General features: G+C 34.0%; 1 protein-coding gene across 5 annotated transcripts in view; it reads left to right on the plus strand.

Moving 5' to 3' along the window:
• LOC105232155 (uncharacterized) overlaps window positions 1-23789 on the plus strand; it is a 91790-nt gene that overhangs the window by 36613 nt on the left and 31388 nt on the right. For all 5 annotated transcript variants that reach the window (XR_007422730.1, XR_007422729.1, XM_049456291.1 and 2 more), the window contains exon 2: window positions 3777-8044. Coding sequence is in view for 3 of the 5 variants with exons in the window: in XM_049456291.1 (XP_049312248.1) it covers window positions 3777-8044 (4268 nt within the window). In the remaining 2 variants the exon portion in view is untranslated. The remainder of the gene's footprint in view (window positions 1-3776; window positions 8045-23789) is intronic.

Consider the following 23789-nt stretch of genomic DNA (forward strand, 5'->3'; position numbering starts at 1 on the left):
TCTTGTGGATGATATATTTGTAAGGCTTTGCGTCAAGTCGAAGAAACAGCTGTCATCTTCCACAAACATTAACAGGGTTGATTGTGGTTCGCCTGCTTTGTTGCACATTGTCTGCCGCTTTATTGATTTGTACGACACAGAGGCAACTTGTTAAAAGGTTGATTGAAGAGCAATGTTAATAATGGAAATATGAAAGTATGAGCCTCAGCAATATGAGTCAGCTTCATGCTTGATTTATTTACATACATATACGTATGTAGATATCAAGTACGGTTTTGTCACTTTGTCACGCTTTTTTTTAGATTTTTTTTCTACTGAAAACAGTTATGGAAAAACGTTTACGAAATATTGCTATATTTTACGCGAAATTTTGAGAAAAAAGTAAAACTGACTAACCGAAAAGTTCAGCTGTTTGAGAAATTTACACCCCAATTTCGCAAGGCTACTTTTTGCTATCCGATAGCCATTCACAATGTATATTTTAGTATACGGTTACCTATCAGCTACTATACTCGCACCATATACATACCATAAAGATTCAAAACTTGAGAAATTGACGCAGCTAGTTCGCCTGCTAGAGCGATGGTACATATATCAATGGAGAGGGGAGGGATGCCGGAAAGAGAGAAAGGGAATTCACAGGTTTACCACAAGCGCGACAATAAAATCAGTCTCATTACTTAATTGTCAAACCTCGTATTGTATGAAAGATAAGATTTCATACTAAAATATCTTCTCAGGCAGTTTGGAATTTGCATGAGTTAGTTTCGTTTGAGCATGTGTTAAAGATGGACCCCAATAAGAGAAAATACGCCACCAATGTACAAATTCCATATTTTTCATAATAAAACGGTCGTGGTCGAACAGCGGCGAGGCGGCGAAAACGGTGACCATACTAATTGGCAAGGAATAATTTATGATTTATTATGAAAAATTTTGGATACCCTTTAACCGGGAACCGATCTCCAGAAGGAGTTCCGAAAAAAAGGTGCATTCCATAATATATGCAAAAAAATATCAATACTTTGAAATTCAAAAGTGAATGTAAGCCCTTAAATGAACAAACATTTGCATTTGCAGTCAGCTGATTGTCATTTGTGTGTCTTTGACATACGAGTGTATACACACCTCTCTTCTTGCACTCGCATTTAATTGCGGCATTCTGCTACTTGCACTACATACATATGTACATACAATATATATACATATTATGTATTTCTAGTACATATGTATGTATTTCTAGTATATTTGGCAACTCATGTCACTAAACACGTTATCAACAATTCTTCGTATGTTGTTGTTCTGTATATTTGTCGTTGTTTTTATTGTTACTGATTTTAATTAGACTTTGTTTTGCTTTTCGTCGCCGCTGCTGGTTTAATTATTATTGCTTCTTTTTTGTTGTGTGCCTGTTTTGCCTGCTCTTGAAATCAGCTAAGCAATGCAATAAATAATAATAATAAAAAAAGAACAAACATACATAAAAGTGAGGAGAAATCGATATCAACAAATATTAACGCAGCAAGAATGGCACCGAAAACAATTGTGGCAATACATTCCACATTTCAAGCAAACACATTTATTTGATATTTAATTGTTGTTACTTTAAATTTATACATATGTATGTTTGTAGTTATGTGCGAAATATGAATGGGCAATGTCTGAAATTTATTATTTTCAGCTGTAGCTATTTTGTGTGAGTGTTAAGAAATGTGTAAAATATGACAAGTAACGATATATTTTTATACCCTGAACAGTGTAGCTTGCGACGATGTTTGTAACACGCAGAAGGAAACGTCGGGAATCCTTTTAAAAAATATAAAAAAAAATAAATAATTAATGTATTTTTTTTTATTAATTTATTGTTTATTTATGCACTAAAAGCATCACAGTCGCAGTTTTAATACGTAAATTGATTGAAATAACATTATATGTTATCGATATTAGTCATGCTTACGTTGCAAATTTTCAACGAACATACTCTTATGCGTGCTTTCATAAGTACAAGTTCTAAGCACTGGGCGCCACACTGTCATAAACCGCATTTTAAGGGTGTAAAGCCTTTCGAATAACAAAATTCGCGAACAAACATTCATGAATTACCGCCGCCGAACACACTCACAAAAAAGCCCAAATCAGCTTATTTATAGCGAAAATGGTGAAGAAAATTGCATGAATAATTTTTGCTCGGGTTGAAAAGTCATGAAATGTGAGCAGTCATAAATTACACGTACATACATATGTTTATGCATAATTATCGACAGCACGTCGCGAAAAAAATAAACAAGCGCGATAATTTTTTCACGAATGTTATGTTGGTTTTCGCAGTTGTAGTTGTTTATGTACGAATGCTTTATTTGGTTAGCGGTTTGGGTGTTATGAGTCATTGTGTGTGAAATGTGAGAGCAGTGGAAATTATATTGGATGGAGAGCATGTGTAAGTGGAAAATGCAATATTGCTGTAACGTTTTCAACATTGCAAAATGCATTGAGTCGGAAAAGTCATACAAATTCCCATTGATTGAGTGATATTTTTTTAATGGCTATGTAAATGAGTTGTTTTTGTTTACGTAGTACGATTCTGTGAATGATGGAGTTATGAAGGTCGTTTATTTTGAAACTAAAGGTTGTATTAAAATTTGATAGTGGTAGTGCTGATTTCAATTTAAGGTGTTTTACTCATTGGCAAGTCAGAAAAAACGCACTTTTTGCATTTTTTTAAATGCTTTTCTAAATAATTAAATAAAAAAATACATAATCTTAATCTGTCTCAATTTCAAATTAGGAGAATATTCTCAAATGTACCTAACTGATAATAATTTTTTCATTAATTAAATTTTTAAATATTTTTTTGTTTATTTATTTATCACATTTTCTATTTATTTTTAGATAACTTTGTTTACATTATTAGTTAATAGAGTTAATTATGCATATTTTCTTTTCTGTAAATAAATTTTGAACCATTTTTATTTAATTATTTTCCTTTGTTTTAATTTTCTTTTCTAAATTTTATGATAATAATTATTATAATTATGTTTTTTTTATTAATTAAATTTATAATATTTTTCCATTGGTTATTATTTATTTTTTTATATTATTAGTTATTATGGTTAAATAATATTATTTTATTTTATTTTTTGTTAATTAAATTTATAATATTTTCTCATTAGTTATTATTATTTTTTATATTATTTTTTTATAAAAATAATAATTTTTTTATATTATTTTGTTATTATTTCAATCAAAATAAATTTATACATATTTTTTTAAAATTTTTATTTTTTGATATTATTAATTATTATGGTTAAATAATATAATTTTATTTTATTTTTTGTTAATTAAATTTATAATATTTTTTATTTAGTTATTTTTTTCTTGTTTCTAATTTTCTTTTATAAATTTTATTAATTAATTATTATAATTAGATTTTATTGTTTATGAATTAAATTTGTATTTTTTTCATTGAACTATATTTGTATTATTTTTTATATTATTATTTTTTTTTTTGATATTTTTTATTAAAAAATGTCTATGTTCTAATTTTAATTAATGAAAATTGTTATATTTTTCCATTTATCTATTTTTTTCTTTTTAATTTTTTATATTATTTCAATTCAATATTATTTTCGTTCTTATAATTCCTTTATCTTTTATTTTTATTATTTATTTTTTATAAATTTTAAATCCACCGATTTATTATAAAGAAAATTTGCCCATGATATTGACTCAGCCTTAAACAATAACCGCAATAATTTATTTTTATTCTCTACTTACAGATGGTTTTTCACCGACAACAACAACAGCAATATCAGTAACACCAACCAGAGACTTATCTGCGGTCACTTCCAAGTCCGCAACTCAAGTAGCTACAACAACAACCAAAGTGAGCAAACTAACAGCTAGTCAACAACAACAGCAACATCAACTGGAGCAAGAACAACTGTACCAATACCAACAAAAGCATGCAACGGTAATCACAGCTGAACAGCAACAACATCAAATGAGTCTGATAATGAAAATGACAGCGGCAACGGCCGCAGCATCATCTCCCACAGCCTCAGGCACAATTGTTTCACCAATACCGCGCGCATCAAAGCGCAATTCACCAGCAGGCAGCAACAATAGCTCGCCAAGCAAAGAAAAGTCTGAAAGAATTCTACTCGGGGGTCATTACACGACACAGCCGCAACCGGGCAAAGAATATTGTGAGAGCGGCGGTGATCGCGACAGCGATTGGGATACACGCAGGCAAATGTTGTCTCCAACAACAACAACAGCACCACCAATAAGTGGTATAACAACAATAACACCACTACACAAAACTATAGCGCCAATACCAAAGCAAAGATCAGCGTATTCACCGGTGAAGAATGCTTCTGCAGCTGCAGTCAAAGAATCGGTTTCGGGCCATACAAATCAGCTAGCGAGCGAGCAGAGAGTTAGCACAACAACTCGTCTAACAGGTACAACTGGCACAGCGGCGCTGAGAGCGGAGCTGCAGAGCACAGCTGGTGGTGATGGTGGCGGTGGCGGCAGCGGTACCCACTTCGGTGTCGACGATGGTACCACCACTCCATACAACGTCTCAGCTGTTGCCGCTGGCAGTGGTCATGGCGATGGCGAAGAATGTATGGCAGACGAAAAGCAGGAAAATGAAACAATACACAGAGCAACGGCAGCCGAGAGCGGTGGTGAAATGTATGCAACGACTGGCAGGCAAATACCATCCACAATGTCTGGTTCGCCAACTAGAGCGAGTGTGAGTGTAGCGTCGCCACTATCGCCCAAGCTAGTCGCTGCACAAGCGGCTCTGTCTCAGCAATCGCAACAGTTTCATTCGAAGAACGAACGCGAACGGACGTACACGGAACAGCGCGGTACGTCAACGTCGTCGTCGGCCGGGTCTAATAGTAATACAAATACCACAACCAAAGTGCAAACGCAAGAAAATACCACAATAATCAACAACAGACATTATAACGCCTCAACTAGTTCGTATTCGCCCTCAAATTACGCGATCCCACAGCAGAACAACAGTGGTGTTAGTGGTAGTGGAAAAATCTTTTCGAAACTACACAATAATCAGTTTATAAAGAATCAACAGCAGCAGCATCAACAACTGCAGCAGACCGGCGCGCAACCGAGCACCGCAACACAATCGAATATTACGGCACGTTATCTGAAATACAAGTCGCAAGCAGCGCATGCGCAGGAATCTGGAAGCGGTAGTGAAACTGGTTCGACAAGCACCAACTACTCAGGCTCGCCAACCAAATCGTTTGTGGCACCCACTGCAAGTGCAATCAAAAAGAAAATGGTTGCCGTGCAGGAAATGAAGAAAACAACACAACCAAGTAGTAATCATGGACAACTGCATACGCACCGCACACACCACAATCATCAACAGATGATTAGCGCTGGTGGCGGTGGTACATGTGCGCGTACAGCGTTGAGCGGTGGCCGCGCACAGCCGCCCAGCCAAACGGATGAGGTTAACTTCGATCCAGCCGAGGATCTCAGCTATGGGCCAGGTATTGTGTCTAAGTTGCGTTGCCGTTACCTTAGTCTCGCATTTCGCGAATCTATGGAAAAGGAACGTCATTGTTTGGATAACATGCGTCGCGCTACTAGCCTCAATAATTTACTTGATCGTGACGATGCGCACGATGAGGATGAGCCTGAAGATGATTTGGACAGCGGTGGTGCCGTCGATGTGGAGGTACATGATGACGAGGAGTATGTGGAGTTACGCGCTGATGCGGATAGGACACCAAACACTGAACGGAAATTGAAAACACAGGGTATATTAAAGCACAGCGGCGATGCTGCTACACAAGACAACACCAAAAAGACAACAACGTTTCAGAAAAATGCAAACGCTTTTGCTGCAAACGGTACGCGTTTGCTAAATTCGGCACCGGTCGGCAGCGCAGGCGACGCGGTATCGTCAGCCAACGTCGCGGCGCCCGATACACCGCGTTCGCGTCACGTCAAACGCGGTAATGATTCGTTAAAACGCGCGCGTTCGGTCGAAGCATTGCTCTGTGAACGTTCACCTTGGCAATATGCGGCGCTCAATCGCACTAGCTATCAGCCACAGCGTTTCACTTCTGGCGTTGGTTCGTCTTATGCGGCAACGCAGCCGACTTGTGTGACTATTGAGGATAAAATAAATAATGCGCGCAGCCGTCTAATACTCGGCACCGATATAATGCCACCGAAGCGTTTAACCTCAGTGATCGATGATACCGAGCGACCGCCACCAGATTTGGTAAAGCAAACATTGAAGAAGTTCGAAGCGACGGCCAATCGGCGCGGACGCGGGCCAAATCGCACGAACGGCACCGGTGAAGTCGCCAGCAAAGTGGCAACCTACAAGACAATCATTAAGGAGAATAAGCCTGCAATAGTATTTCCAAAACCACCGCTCAGTCCCACCAAGAAAATAAATTCGCCACTATTATCGAAACCATTAGCCAAACCAGTTGTGGGCGCTAATGATTTGCTCAACAGTCCGTTAGGGCGCAAAACCACTGCCGCAGCCGCTGCCAATGCCTCTGCGGCTGTGACTGGAAATACGCAAGCTGCGACCTCAAACGTCGCAGCCGCCGGCGGCTTATCAGAGAACTCACCCGATATCATTCCAAGGCATAAGCTTTTAACGGAAAAGAGCGAATCGTTATTGCATGGGGTTGTCGATTCGCCAGTGACAGCTTTAACGAAAAAGCTCGAAAAGCTGCGCATTAACGCTGCCGATAAACAACAACAACAACAGCTGCAAACAATAACAACAAAGGAGACGAAACAGCCAGCACAGTTGAATAAGCAGTCACAACACTCGGCACTCGAAGTAACCAGCAGCGACAACGAATTCGTCAATAGCAGCGAGTTAAACAACGACAACAATGCTAGCAATAGCAGCCAGCTCGTGGGTGGCGCTCATGAGGGTGAAGCGGCGTGCGATAGTGACGCAGCCCTCGAAGGCAACGAAAATAGCAATAACAACAAAACAGCAGCACCGACGAAACAGCATAATGATCGTGCGGGCACGGGCACTGGTACTGGTATTAGCGCTAGCGGCGAGTCAGCCGTAGAACCCGATACAGCACAAGCAGGAACCGCCGCTATTAGTAGTGATCTTAGCGACGACGACGACGGACTGATTGGTATTGCCGCCGCCGCACCCACAAAACGTATAACACGTACAGCACTCGATAATATCGCACGCGCGGGCACAACACAACAATTCAAATTCGCAGGCAGCAGTGGACAAACGAATGTCGGCAGCAAATCAACTGTTGAGCCGCCAAAAACTAAACCGCAAACAAACTTGAATCCCGATATACCCACATCGGTATTAAACGCTGCACCTGGTAAGCAAATTGGGGTCATACGCCCTTTACTCACCACCACAGCCGCACAACAAGCGGCCAACGCGAACACCACCAACTCCGGCTTTTCGCATCAACAACAATTGTTGCAACAACATTTGGAAGCATTGAAACAAAATAACGTTTACAACAACACGTCATCGACGCCCACAAGCGCCAGCAACGCCACAGCAACACATTCCTCAATTTATCACAGCACACCGCCGCTGACGAGCCGCGAAATCGAAAAGAATCGTATAAATGAAATGAAGAAAACCGTCGCCTTAGCCGATGGTAGTCCAATAACAGCCACAATGGTCAACGCCAGCAACAATGCCACTTCACCCGCCGCACAGCATGCCGCAAATGCTAGTCTAAATACCGTGATAAATACCAATGCGCCCGGTCATAAGTCCAATAACGCAGGCGCTACGTCGTCAACAGCGCCAATAGTTGGCGGCAGTTCCGGCACTTCCGGTTTCAACGAGCTCGATGCGGCAGCGCCAGGCGCTAATAATAGTCCCTTATGGGCGTTACGTATTAAACGGCAGACACCACCGAGTGTGCCACAGGAAAACACATCGATGGTGTTCAACTTCTCCAATCGGAAAGAGGTGCCCGATTATATTGAGAATGACGGTGTGATCTTTCGCAGAAAACGTGAATTGCCCAAGGTGAGTGTACCGACCTACGTAAACGTAGTGGTGTGGTAGGGAAGGTGAACAAGAAGTAGTAGTGGAAGCTGCAGACGGGAAAAGTAGTGAACAAAGTTGCTTCATGGTTTGAAATAGAAAAAAATTAAAAAAAAAAAATAAAATAAATAAATAGAAGTGTGTGCAAAGCAACAGTGCTGGAAGAAAGAAACCTAAGCGAATAGCAAGTAAAAGAAGTGAGGACGTGTAATGTGGAAAGAAGCAGCGCACACTGCCAAAGAAACGAAGTTGTGCGTCTACGTATGTATGTGCGTGTATGAAAGTTATAGCGAACAAAGGCATACATATAAAATATTAAAGAATATACATATGTACATACTATGTATAAAATATATATAATTTATAAATAGCAATAGCAGTTGTACAAAAAGAAAACACAATAACAACAACATGAAGCTGGCAGTGTGCTGCAACGTGCATAAAAGCGAAAGAGTGAAGTGAATTCGGTAATAAAGTGAAGTTTCGCGCTGAAGAAAGACAACACACATACAAAAAATTCATGCGCATGTATAGCTATATGTATACATACATATGTGCGTATGCATATGTGTTCAACCCATACTTACCAGTGTAAAAATGAAGTATCTGCATGCTTGGTGGCCAAGGCTTTGAAGCGAAATTAAAGAAATAAAGATAATGAGCGATAAGTTTAAAGTTCGAACGTTTTAAGCCAGTTATAATAAATACAACAAATTATTGAAGAGTAAGAAAAATATAAGAGTCAAGAAACGAAAATTAACAGTTAAAAGATTTAAAAGTAAAAATCAAAAATTAATAGTTAAAAAAAATAAACACTAAAAAATTCAAAATTAAAAAAAAATTAAATTAAAATAAGAAAATTAATAGTTAAAAAAACTCAAAAAAATTCAAAATTAAAATTAATTAAATTAAAATAAGAAAATGAAAAATTAACTAAAAATTAACAGACTAACAGTAAAATTAAAAATTTTCAGTTAAAAAAATTAACAGTAAAAAAACGAAAATTAGCAGTTAATAAAAATTTAAATTAACAGTTAATAATTTATAACTAAAAAAAAGAAAATTAACTTTTATGAGTTTAAACTAAAACAAAAAATCTAAAATTATCGGTAAAAAATTTGCAGTAAAAAAACAAAAATTATCAGTTAAAAGATTTTAAAGTCAAAAAATCGAAAATTATTTGTTAAAAAATTCAAAAAGCCAAAGAAATGGAATATAATCGAGAAAACATGCCTTCATCGCTTCTACTGCTACTTCTCCTTCTTCCGCACTTCTACCACCACAACTACTTAAAAATTAGCTTAAGATAACCAGTTTATACAAAAATTTATGCATAAAATTTGAGTATGTGCAAAACAACGAATATTATATTCCCGCATGCCACAGCATAATCTCTTTGAACGGCTTAACCAATTTAAAGAGTCACTTTGTTTTAAAAATTTTATAAGCGCACGCTCAGTTGTTGTTTTTTCTCCGTACAAGTGCTGCTCATATCATAAAATGAACGTGTACGTTACGAAAACTGATATTCAATACGATCCCCCAAGTGGTTGCTTGTCGATGCCGCAGTTAATCCCTTTCTTATGTCAAATGTGGTACTTAACCCTGGACGGTCATCCTTTTTTTTTTGTACATTAAAAATGTACGTAGTTCGTAGTCATTTTGACGAAGGATGACCGTCTAGGGTTAAGTGATCGTGTTATAAGATAGCTTGGAGATCACTTATGATTTCTAACAATTTTAGGCGTGAGGTTGCATTTTATTTCATTTTTTTTTAAGTGTTCGAAAATTTTTTACGAATGTGAATGCTATGCTGTTAAGAAGGCAACAATTAATCTCTTTCGTCTTTTATAGATGGTCTATGATTTATTATAAACACTCGCTCAATTCTCGAAACAAGATATTATTAGTTAAGTAAATTAAATATGTACATATGTATGTATATGATATATTAAGTCAGCGCTGATTAATGACCACATGCATTACTTATTTCTTGAAAAACAACATTAAAATAGCTACTGCTGTCCACATTCTTAACTAAGAAGCTTAACGCACTCAAAGCTTGAAATATGTCGTTAACTTCAAATCTATTTTTAGCTTCGCCGCCATCGTTCTTTTGTGCTCAATTTCAATGTGGTTTCAATCAGTTTTCATTACTTAATATACTATTTAAAATAATATTCAAGTTGTCAACTTGTCTGCTGGGATTATTTCAAAATTTATCGAAAAATATATTTTCAACCTCTAAATCTCCCTTTTTCTATTTTAATTGTCAAATATTATATATTTTTTGTCTCTAGTCTCTTTTGTACTCTTTTAATAATCCAACATTATATGTTTTCTGCCTCTAAATCTCCCTTTTACTTTTTTAATATTCAAATTATGCATTCACAAAGCATCATGCTGCCGTTCTGAAAGTCTAAAACATGTTAATTTTCACTTTTTTTATTTTGTCTGCTAGCTTTTCAGTAATCTTTCATATTCTTTTGCTTATTTCCAGCATATCTTTGAGGTTTAAATGCAGAATATATCAAAATTTAGCTTAATTTCTTGATTGACAAGCGAGTCCTATATTTTTAGCTATTCAATCCCCAAAAAACAGTTTTCTGTGAAACTTTTAACAAATTTTAGTCAACTAAATGTTCAATCCGATTTACATATGAACGCTTGATTGAGAGTTTTAAAAAAATAATGTACTTCAGAGTAAACTTTTCGAACTTTTTTCGTTCCTTTTCTTGTTCTTTAGTTAAACACTGAAATATTCAAACTAATTTTGGTTGTAGTAGAAGATTTATTATTGTTAGAAACCACATTTATCCTCAATAAAAAGATTATTATAGTTTAGTGATCTTGATTCAATATTGAGTCAAATCTGAGTTTTTTCTATTGTTAGGCGATCGTTCTTCGACTCTTAACCATACTTTATTTTAAATCCTCATTTGATCGTTTGTTACTTTACTCTGGTTGATCTTTTGAAAACCTCTATAGTTTTTCCACGATTTAGCATTACAAACTCTTGGTTTTTTTTATTTATAGTTGACATAAATAATTTTTTGCTGTAAATGATCTTCAATCTTTACAAACATATAATTTGCACAATATTTTACATTTTACTTGCGATTATAAAAAATTCTATATTTCCTTTACTTCTGACTAACCTTTAAAATTCATGATTGTTGGGAAATTTCGTTTATCAAATTTTTTATAATAGTACTTAAGAGACTCTCTCTTTATTGCCGTATTATTCTAGATTCGCGCTTTTCTTCTGAATTTATTAATTTGCATTCTAATTCAAGCTTCTGAGTAATCACCACTCGTTCAAATTTTGTTTACCTTTTGTTTACTCGTCAGTTATTTATTGCTCTTCAAGTATCATTTGTGCTTCAAGTGTCTTTTGTGAGTCATCTGGTTATTTCTGCATAAAGGTGTTTATTATTTGCTGCACTACTTGAGGGTTAACTCACATGTGCCGCTATCTTTTCTTGTCAATAAGTTGCTTTACATTTTTTGCACTCGAACGCAGCCAATATGCCGTGCATTAACTAAAGCTGCAGACCACAGCTTGTCAGAGCTGATTTTCTTCCTCAGCGCACCAACACTTGTGCAACATTGCATGCATGTGTTTGTGTGTGTGTGCTTAAATAGCATTTTTTCCAACACGCTACCGCTCCAGGGGACGCAGTTATTAAGCATTATTTATGTTGTTTACCTTGAACGGAAGGAAAGAAATACTCCGCGTTCAATGCATATTCGTACAGATACCTAAGGTAAATAAATACTATACTACATACATATGTATATCGGCGTATGCGTGTTTTGGTGTTTGCTCACGCGGTTTTCAGCATATGTGTTCCTTTATTATTTCCTTATATGCTTTATTTGTCAGACGGAATATTTTTATGTGCGTTTGCGTGTGAGACGTGTGTGTTTTGGTAGGAAAAAAAATATATACCCAAATCAAGTGTTTCTTCCTGTTTCGGCTAGACTTTTCCAGCGACCAGCGCATATTTACCTACTATGTACATATTTACTTGTTTGCTTACGTGCCATGAGTAACCAATCAAGCGGGTAATCAGCATTGATATAAATACATACATACTTGTGGATAATCTTAAGTACACAACAAGAAAAAATGTTAACTTCCAAAGCTACGATACCCTTCACAAATGCATTTTTTTTTTTGCATAAAAAGGTATAAAAAATTCTTTATCTTGACTTAGATGGTTCAGTTTGTATGGCAGTTATATGCCAGAGTGCTCCCATCTGAACAATTTCTTTGGAGATTGTAGGGTTGTCTTGGACAATAATCTAAGCCAAATTTCGTAAAGATATCTTGTCAAAAAAAATAGTTTTCCGTGCAAGAACGGGATTTTGATCCATCAGTTCATATGACAGTAAAGTGGCCAGATCAAAACAGTTTGTTCGGAGATTGTACCGTTATCTTGAAATATTTAAATAATATTATTTAAATAATATTCTGTGAAGATATATTGCCAAATAAAAAAGTTGTATATATGAAATCATGCTTTGGATGGATCCGTTTGTATGACAGTTATATGCTGTAGCTGTCAGATCTCAGCAATTCGTTGGGAGATTGTACTCTTGTCTTGTAAAATTATCTAAGCCAAGTTTCGTGAAGATATTTTGTCATATAAATAAGTTTTATATACAAGAACTCAATTTGGATCGATTAGTTTGTATGACAGCTATTTGCTATAGGGGTCCGATATCGGCGGTTACAGCAAATAAGAGGCTTCTTGGGGAGAAAAAGATGTTTGCAAAATTTCAGATCGATATCTTAAAAACTGTGAGACCAGGTCGCATATATACAAACGGAATTGGCTAAACCGGCTCAGCTGGTTACGTACATATGTACTACATTTGTATCTATATGTTAATATATGGTTTTATGGTTGGTTTACATTTTCTTGTAGGTCCACAAATTTCGTGGCAAACTTATATACATATCATGAAAATTTTGCACCCAAAAATATTTTTGCCTCTACCGACTCCAATTTTAGAGAATTTTGTTATAAATATTATATTTTTGCGCAGTTGTGCGTGTGTTACTGCTTATCAACGCTTATTCATAAAATTTTCAACGAGTTGCGCTTATCAGTTTCGTAAATTTAGCAAAATCGCACAGCAAACAAAGCAATGTTTATCGCAAATTCCTGCAGGCTTAATGTGCACTATGTCCCTGTACATATGTATACATATATCCATATATATATATATTTGTGTTCGAGTCGTTGTGCACCAAATTTTGTGTACCCATATCTTATATCTGCCAACTTTTGGATTTTATGCTTAAAGCTTTAATAAATTTATAGAGTACATGGTACATACATACATATATCTCTATTTCATATCTCTATCGGAACAAAGAACTTTTCGCGTATTGTCGATTCGCTACAAAAAAGACACGAAAAATGTTCTCGTTACATGAATGACGAGCAAATCCAATTATGGTGGGCATTAAGGATTCATTTTCTGATTAGACATTTTGTTTTGCACTTAGTTCAACAACATTGTTCCGGCGAAATCGAACGGCTATCGACGAATTGCTGAGTGATTAATTTTTTACATACAACTTTATAGCTTTATTGGCTGAGTCATATGCACTATTAATTTTATTGATACTTGTTCTATGGTGATTGGCTGGTCATCCGGTTCTATAATTTTAATTTTTTATATGACCTCACTGGATTATCTAACTTCTGATATATTTTCTTTCATTATTCGTAACTAGTTTCTAGTGGACATCACTGGATAATCAAGTTCGAAATATTTTCTTTCATTATTCGAACCATAACTAGACTATCAAGATCTGATATCACTACTTGAATCTTTCCGATTGAACATCACTGAATAATCAAGTTCGAAATATTTTCTTTCATTATTCGCACTTTTCCTAGTGTACACAACTAGACTCTCAAGATCTGATCTGTTTTCATTCTTTAATTATTGAAATCTTTCCGACTGGACATCACATAATTAACAGAGTCTGACATACATATTTTCTCTCATTATTCAAACCTTTTCACGTGGCGAATCGAGCAAACAAGTGTTCTAAATACAATACTCTGGTATAATTGAATAGAATTAGAATGCTAAAAGGTAGGGTAGTTATCGAAATACTGTCTTTTATTGAATTCAGCTGCATAACTTTTTAAGAAAACAAAAATGTGATCTCAAACATCCACGGTTTTCGTTAAGAATGGATTGTTAAATTCTTCGAGGGTACTCGCGGACATCCCAGTCGAAGCGTTCCAGAAATGTTACGAAGCATGGAAAACGCGCTGGAATCGCTGTATAGCTGCCCTAAGGGACTACTTTGAAGGGAATGGCAGAGTTGTAGAATAATTTTCAAATATACGTTTGTTATGGAATCAGTCTCATTACTTAATTGTCATACCTCGTATGCCAAAAACACGCTAACAGGGAAATTCAAATCATTTTTGAATAACTAACAGTTCTCACAATTATCTCGCTTGCAATTAGGTATGCAATATTTTCAGGACTTTCTTCGTTTCTCAATATTTAACCTGCAAACAGTGACTTCAGGTCAATATGGCACGAAAATTATACATATATTTACTGTAGATTTTACATACTTTTCAAAAGTTTTCAATAATAGCCTAAAGTTATACGCTCAGAATGATCGTGCGTCATTATTCCGTAATTATGTATTTACTCAACATTCCATAGGGTTAACACTTACTTACTAACTTCTGTCTACTTATGAAACCCTTTTTCTCAACTTCCTGCCACTGTTGAAGGTCAAGGTATTTATTAAATGCTATCGCAGCAGATTGCATGTTTTTTGTAGACGTTTAAAAATAGTTGTTTCGCTATCTTCTTCATCTTACAGTCATATTTCGCTTTCGTCTCCGGCTTTGACACTTCGTTTGCCTTCGTCTTTAAAGACGCGCCTGCTAATGGCTTTGTCGTAGTCATAAATTCGTGTTTAGTCGCTTTTTTTCGCCTGCAGACAATAAACTAAATATGCAGACTGTCGTTTAGTCCAACTCGAACGACCTGCGCCGCTCGGAGTTAGTGATTGCGGCTTTTGCTTAGCAGGAGCTTACACTTACACAGTTGTTATAGTTATTGTTTTTTTTTTTTTGGATTTTTTATGTTTATGTTCTTTGGCGAGTTTTCGAGTTTTTCGAGTTCAACTTAACTTGTTCAAAGTTCGTGTACAATAAAATGCCGAACGAGTTTTTCGCTTTCAAGGTGTAGCTCTGCTCGGCGTCTGTTCGCCGCTGCTGCTGTCATACAATTTATGTATGTTTTGTGTAGTTGCTGGAGGGTTTTGTTCAGTTTGTTGCTGATATACTATATATTTTTGCTCCTAGTGCAGTGTAATTAAATTAAAAGCAAAAAGTCAAAACTTCTTGCACATACTTAAGACCTTTGTTGTTGTAGCCAACTTGCTGAGCGCATTTTTACTACAAATCCAGCATGTTGGCCTCAGCTGGCAACTCTATTTACGACAGTGAACTGTTGCTGCTACAGCGCCTGCTGCTTCCAGCATAAAACCCGTTCAGAATGCGGTTTTGTTGCCTGATTTTTCTATTCACATTCATATACTCCCCCTGCGTGATCTTCACGGGTCTGTTGTATGGTTTTGTCATTTTTGTTTTCACAAGAAACCAGTTTATTGTGCTTCAACTTGATTACTGTTTGGGGCTGGGGGTCTTTGTTATTGTTATTTTTACTTTTTAAAGCAAACTTGTTACCTTTTTCTACGCTCGCTGTTAATTTATAACATTTACTTATTATTATTTTTTTGATTCTATAGCTTTTGACAAAAGTTTATATTTTTGAGCTGTAAACTATGCATTATAAACCAGATTAAAGCCAAAGAATCACAAATACAATCAAAGAAACAGCAAAAATAAGAAAAAAAGCTGTAGGGGAGCTGTAATACCCTTGACAGCTGCATTTCTTGTAGCCTAAACTTTTTGTATGGCAGATATTCCGGCGTTTCCGAAAAGAGAGCAGCTGCTTGGAGAGAAAATACAAAAAAAAATTTCAGTTTCTCAAAAACCGAAGGACTATTTTGTGCCCTGTTCAGGGTATAAACTGGCTGTGAAAACGTAATCGTAGTGGCGTGGTCAGCACTAACAACCGACTGACCAACAGCCGCTTTGTTGCCGTTATTTAATTTAATACCGCCTTTCATTTCTCTACCAAAACTTGTTTTCTACACAATTCTACAATTTAGCGCTTTTTCGTGCTTTCTTTATATTTTCTCAGGCATCACTCTTTTAACCCATGCACCGCACCTCTAACTCGCAACAACTTTTACACATTCCTTAACAAGCAATCTACCGGTTGTTGCGCTTCACACTTTGTTGTTAGCAACAACTTTTACTTGCAACTCTGCGTTTCGTCTTCAATAATTGTCTTATTGACTTCACTAATTTGTTTCTATGGCGGCAGGCAGCTTGATTCCGGCTTAACGCACAGCTTTATTATTCTTAATTTCTTTTAATTCTTTCATTCAATTGCTGCTGACGCCATTTACTTGCGCCACACGAGTTGTGTAGTCTATAAAAGTCATTAGCTGTAGCCGACTAAGCATTTCTAGCACTCTCCTGGGTTGTTTTTGTCTAAAAAAGATTTTTGCGAGCCCTTTTGTCATAATTACGGCGCCTCTGGCGCGTTGTCAGTAACTTTTGCCTGTCTGCCTGCCTCCGTAATTTGCCGACTGACACTTGAAATTCAACCCTTTCGCTGCGTTTCATTTTACTTGCGTTTTGAATGCCATAAAAAGCTTACGTAGTTGGTATGATTGCATATAATACAGAAATACGCAAACAGCAGACCGCATGGTCGCACGTAAGAAGTCCGCTTTGCGAAAAACATATGTACATATTTTTTGCGACTGCATCAGGTCCGATTTGCGCCTGTGGGGTACTCTAGTGGCGACAACAGCTGCTGGTTTATTGAGTGCGCTTTGATTTTATGTTCTTTCGTTTTTTCGTATTTTTATGGGGTTTTGTGATTCTCTTCTCACTTGCAATTATTTTCAGTTACATTGTTTTCACAGTTATGGCATCTAGTTAGTAATTTTGGTTTTTAATTATGAGATTTTTAATTTCTTTCTTGAAATTTTCAGAAATTTAAAATTTTTTTAGGTTTCACTTGTCATTTCTGGCGTCTTCCTTTATTTACATTCCGCTTCTTTTATTTCCTCACTTTGTTTTTCGTTATTGTTCCTATATTTCTATTTTTTAATTTTCCTATTTTTTCCTTTTATTTTTATTATTACTTTTTTCTTCATTACCTCCCTTCACTTTTCTTTTTATTTCCCTTTTTCGAGTTTCTCCACTTTATTTTGCTTTATTATTTATAATTTTTATCTTTTCCCACCTAACTTTTCTTTTTTATTCAAATTTTTCTCTCTTCCTCCTTTCATATTTTAAATTTTTGCTCACTCCTTTACAAATAATTTCCTCTCTGTCTGTATTCTCTGCTTTGCCATTTCTCTCTTCTCACCTTTGTATATTTTCTTGTGGATTGTATGTCCGTCCAATAGGCTTCTGTGCGCACTCAATATACACTTAAAAACCGGCTTGACTCTGTCTCACTTGCAACAACCAAATGTTCTCCCTTGCTATGTACATATGTATGTATGTATTTTTGTTCTCTGTTCTCCGCTGCATTCCTGCTTGATTTGCTGACTTTCAACTCTTGCTGTCAATAACGCCAGTCTTCAATGCCAATTACAAAAAATTCACGCATGTTTTGGCATATTCTAACCACTCTTCGCTTGCGTTTTATTTTAATTTTTTATACTCCAGCAGTTCTCAGATTTTTTCAGCTCTATTTTTTCCGTTCCCATCACTTTTTTAATGTTTGAGTATTTTTATCACCTTTTTTTATTGTAAAAAAAATTTTTTTTTGCACGCATACCATATTTCTTGGATTTTATTTCACCTCTGATACAATCTTGTAGTTTTCCTTTAACCTCTCTTCCTTTGTTGCTTGATTTTTATTTATTTATTTATACTTTTTTCTTATTTTTTTTTAATTTTTTCTTATTTTTTTTTTAATTTTTTCTTATTTTTTTATTTTTTTTTAATTTTTTCTTATTTTTTTTTATTTTTTTAATTTTTTTTTTAATATTTTTTTTTATTTTTTCACATTCCCTTTTTGGTTTTTGCCACAATTGTTTGCAAATTCTTAGCTTTTTGCATTGCTTTTCGTCTTTTAAACATCGCTCATCATTCGTATTATTTTTTACTTGCATTTTTTGTATGTCAATCTGTATCTGTCTGCTGCCAATAGTTCCTCAATAGCCATTGAAATCGTTATGGAATTTCACATGATTTGCTTTTCTTTACTCTTTCACTGTTTATTTTAAACTTAACGGCACTAATTCTATATTTCATGCTTTCTTTTTGTACCTTTTTTCACGCACTGTCTGCGAGCATCAATCTTACGTTTATTTTTTGGTAGTCAATCGTCTATTAGAGTTTGTTGCTCCATAATTTTTTACGGTAACTATTTTCTATATCTTAAAGCGTCTGTTTTAGGCTAAAAATGTTGCTCTCCACAGTCTTAAATGTATGTAGGTAATAGATAATGTAGTTAAAAGAGGAAGCTAGTTATTTTAGTGAACGTTGTTTAGAGTATTATGTAGTCAAGAACCCAAGTAATGTAGTTTTAAACGTAATAGCATGTGACTATTCCACGAAAGTGCTTTTTCTGGTTGCAGTTTGCTTTCAAAAGCCGCCATTAGCTCTTAATATGGGCATACTTTTTTTTTTTGATAAATTTGTCGCGAATTATAGGCTCGTGCGATCGAAATATAATAATTTATAATAGTACTGTACATATTATTCACCCATCCAGATAGTGTTTTAATATAATTAATTGAAATGCCTTAAACTGATAACGCCCCTAACAACAAGTTTTGACCTAATTTATCTATATTTCCTATCATTTATTTTATATAATTATTTTTGTCACACTCTTTTCCTATCAGCTGCTTGTTATTGTAATATGAATCTTCGTTTCTATAATGCCTTATATTTTCTTTTGCTTTTGCTACTGATAAGTTTAAAGTTTTCTTTATGCTTTTCATTCCTCGTTTCAACGTTTCTACTAAGAAAGAAATATAGTTCGCGGTTATTTACTTCTTACAGTAAAAGAATTTAGCCTACTCCTACATTTTCTTATCACTCTGCAACATTGCAACACTGCACACTTTTAGTATGTATGTATGTATCTATGAGTAGACGAGTGCCATGTGTAAATTGGGTCTTAGCGCTGTCTTTAATAATATATTTATGTAGAATTTCAGTTAAAGCCTCAGCCAATGCAAATGTCTTTGCGGGAAAGTACAAGAAATGTGCTGTATAATAAATTACTATATTTTTTATCAGTAGTAGAGGCTTAAAACATATCTCTAGTCATAAAGAAGTACTTAAATATGGTATTTTATATAGTATAGTATAGTGTTTATGGTATATTATATAGTATACTAGTGTTTCTTCAAAGGTTCTGATTTTTGTTTTTATATATATTTCCACTTACTATCTATTTAGTATTGTTGATAGCGTTTCTCTAGACATTTGTGCTATTATAATAAACTTTTAATGTCTTTTTTTGATAAACGTTATCAAACACATTTTTACCAGCAAAAATTTCTGAGTCGCCAAAACAGAAATGACAGCTCATCACCATTTTTTATTTGTAACACATGGCATACTTTTAAATTAAACGCAGGGGATCTACTGAACAACATATCCTTACCAAAGTTCTGCTTACCGCAGTCATAAGGGTTCTTAGTGGACATAGTCCAAAGGCATTCATGCGATAAAGCTAAAAATCTTGTCGGACGCAAGTTGTCAAAAATGTAAGGAAGAAGTTGAGATAGAAAAAAACATTCCTCCATCGCCCAGTCTTTGCAAAGCTGAAGTTGAAACGTCTAGGCAGTGTTATCATCGGCGAACCCGGAGGCATAGTCGAAACTCACATTAGATAGCCCCCATCAACCATTTTGTGATAGACCCAAAGCGCTTTGCCGTTGTATGAGGGTCTTATGATAAATTATATAAAAGTTCTTGGTACCCCAGCAGACAGGTATTCTAAGTTATAAGTGAGATCTCTGTTAAGATCGACCTTTTAACCTAACCTAACCTTATCGAACCTAGGCTAAACTGCTACACGTTCCGAACCTTTCATTCACTCTTTCCGCTAACAGTGGAATTTAAATGATAGAAAGTTATCTTTCCAGCAAATCTCAGAATAAAGTTAGGAACCCGTTATAGAAATTCGCTGTCAAAAGCGATCTTTAGTAAGATATTTTGATTCAATAGCAGCCTGAAATTTTTACAAAAACTGAGTTTTGTATAATTATTTTTGCGCCTCTTTCTAAACAAAAAAGTTTAATGTGAAATGTGTGTCAAATTATTCTGTGACCCAAATTTCACACTCATAACTCAAACAAAGCGCCAAAAATAGTTTTCAAGTGATTTCTATATTTTTTTGAGTTATCTTTTTACAAAAGATTTGTTTTTATACATAAATACATATGTACATATATACATACATATATAGTATATACATTTATGCTTTTGTTTACAAAACAAATTATCGTACAATTGTACAATTGCACGAATAACAAAAGAAAAAACAGGAAGAGGAAGGCTTTCAGCTTAAAAGAAAAAAGAAAAGGAAATTATCTAAAAGCGTACACATAACAAAATCGTAAAAAATGCCAGCTTGAGAGATGAAAGCAAAATAAAAATCTCCACACCCATGCAATTTTCTCATTATTATGGAAAAAAGTACCATACGTACGCCGGCTTATTTGTATAGCTGCCTAATTTGTTTACTTATTTGTAGTTTACAATGCAGCGAAAAATAGCAATAACAAAAAAATTGTAATCGTGCAATGGAAATGTTTAAAAAATTCCTGCATTTTAAATGTAGCAAAAGTGTGAGAGCAGTGGGGGAACGCCACTGTAGCTGCGTCTGCCTGCCTCTAGGTTGAATGCTGCAATATTTTGCTTTTACTCGCACAGAGTATGACGGCATATTGGCTGGCGTCTTTTATGGCAGTCAGCTAAATACATAAATGAAAGCAATTTTTTGCGATTTAAATTATTAAATGACTGAGTGAATGATTAAATGTTTATGTTTTTGTAACTGGCTGAGTAATCAAGCAATTTCTGCGCTTGGGTGGGTTTTTGAGCAGCTAGTTGGGTCTAACAAAATAAAGCTTCTGAAGAAATTCTTTGAAAACAATTAATTAAATATGTACATCTGTTCCTATATTCTGATAAATATGTATTTAACAACAATTATTGATATCATAAAATTTTTCATAAATATTTTCTTTTTTTAAATAAAATTTTTAACTTTTTTCTGCTTTTTAACTATTTACATTTTTTTTATGTTTTTTTTAATTAATTTTCTAAATTGATTTTTCTTTTTTTTTTAATATTACTTTTTTATGACCTTTTGTTTTTGTTTTTTTTTTCTAAACTTTTTTATTTATGTGTTAATTTTTATTTTCTATATTAATTTATTTACGTTTTCTTTTAATTATGTTTTGGCTTTTTTATTTTTATTTTTTGCTTGCATATTTATTTTTATTTATGTTTTAAATTTTATATTTTTTCATAATATTTTTTTGTTATATTTATTAATTTTTTATTTAATTTAATTTTTTTGATTATTATTTTTCTTTTTTATATATTATAATTTTTTTTTATTTATGAGTTATTTTTTATTTTAATTTATTTACTTTTTCTTTTAATTATGTTTTAGCTTTTTTTTATTTTTTTTTTTGCATATTTTTTATTTATTTTTTTATTTTCTTAATTTTTCCTTTGTTCGTTTTAAATTATATATTTATTCATAATATTTTTTGTTATATTTATTATTTTTATTTAATTTAATTTATTTTTTCTTGTTTGAGTATTATTTTTATTTATGAACGGATTTTTAATTGTTTTCTTTTTATTTATTTTTTATTTTCTATGTAATTATATTTTTTTTGTCATATTTATTTTTACTTATTTTTTTAGTATTTTTTTGCTTCTATATATTTTTTATTTTTTTCGTTTTCTTTTATTGTTTTTTTTTTTTTACATATCATCCCAAATTCTGTCATATTATTTTTGATTTTTTTTTAATATTTTATTTTTACATTTTATTAGTTTTTATTTGTTAACTAATTTTTGTATATGTTTATTGTCAATATTTTTTGTAAGCATTTTTTTTTATTTTTTTCCATTTTTTGTTTTTATTTATTTTTTTATTTTTTTTTTTTACATATTATCCCAATTTCTATCATATTATTTTTTTCCTTCATTCCATCAGTTGTGACTTGCGTATGTTTGTTGTACATATACTATAACGTAAGCGTAACCAACGTAGTGAAGTCTCTTCTAACATTTTATCAGCTGACTCATATCGCCACTTCGTTCTGATTATATTGACTCAAGTGATAAATTCAATGCAAACAATGTACATATACATACAGTTACTTACATCTTTATGTACAGTACTATTTTTAGAATAAAATTTAATTAGATCAGTAAAAGATAAGTGCTTTCTTGGAGAAGAGAACTTGTTTATAATAAAAAAGAATAAATAAAACAACACTCAGGAATTCATAAATAAATTTAAAAAGGTGGGGCTCGAACGATGGCAGAATTTCCACATAATCAATTATTCAAAAATGTATGTATATTATATACAAGAATTTTATTACAACCATATATCATATACATATGTATTATCGTGATACACGCGCTAAATATAAATTTTTCAACGATAAGTGTTATTTTCAGCTTTAAATATGTATTTTTCGGCACAATTTGACTCAAATAAGTAATGATGCAAAATTTAAGCCTTCGGCAATAAGGTTCTGAGACATATTGACGCTAGAGTTACAAATAAGTTTCTCTGGTCAGCTATAGGAAAAAATATATATATGACAATGTCTAACTAAAACTTATACGATTTTGCTTTGTGGTTGGCTACGGAAGCCGGTATACTAGAAAATCCAGATAACAACACTGAGTTTATATTCTTGAGAAGCATTCCTTAACGAATTCGGTGGCATTGCTCAAATTTTTCACAGAATAAATTAAATTATAGATAAAGAAATGGGGAAACAATAGCGAATGGCGTCTCAGTTGCCTGTGATTTGTATTTGCGATAACCATTGATAATGTATATTTTGGTATACGATTGCCTAGCGGCTACTGTACTCGCACTGGCATAGGTACATCATAAGGTTGCAAATAAAAACTGTGCAGTAAATTGAAATTCCTTGAACTCAACGTGTCAATACTTGCACAACGTAATTATTTTCACCACATCAACGTCGTATAAATTATTTTTATCTATCGTTTTCAATTACCCTTACTTATTTGGACATTTCAGTGGCTAATCTACAACTAAGTTTTTTATTCCTCAAGTGACTCATTGTCGCCCGAAATGCAAATGAACGAACTTTGTACGAATTTCCTTTGAATTACAACCAAATTAAGCTGAATTGCAGATGTGTCACGTACAACTTTAATAAAGTAATTAATGTAAAATTCTGACTTTCGTTTCGTCACCTGCAACAATGCGTTATTGCTGCCGAGTGAAATAGCTCCGTAAATTAAATTTTTCGCTATGCATTATTTTACATATTGTAATTGGCGCGTTTAATCTCATTACTGATGACTTAATATATTATACATAC

Source organism: Bactrocera dorsalis, chromosome 4 (genome assembly GCF_023373825.1).
Source record: "Bactrocera dorsalis isolate Fly_Bdor chromosome 4, ASM2337382v1, whole genome shotgun sequence".
In the NCBI taxonomy this organism is placed as follows: Eukaryota; Metazoa; Arthropoda; class Insecta; order Diptera; family Tephritidae; genus Bactrocera; species Bactrocera dorsalis.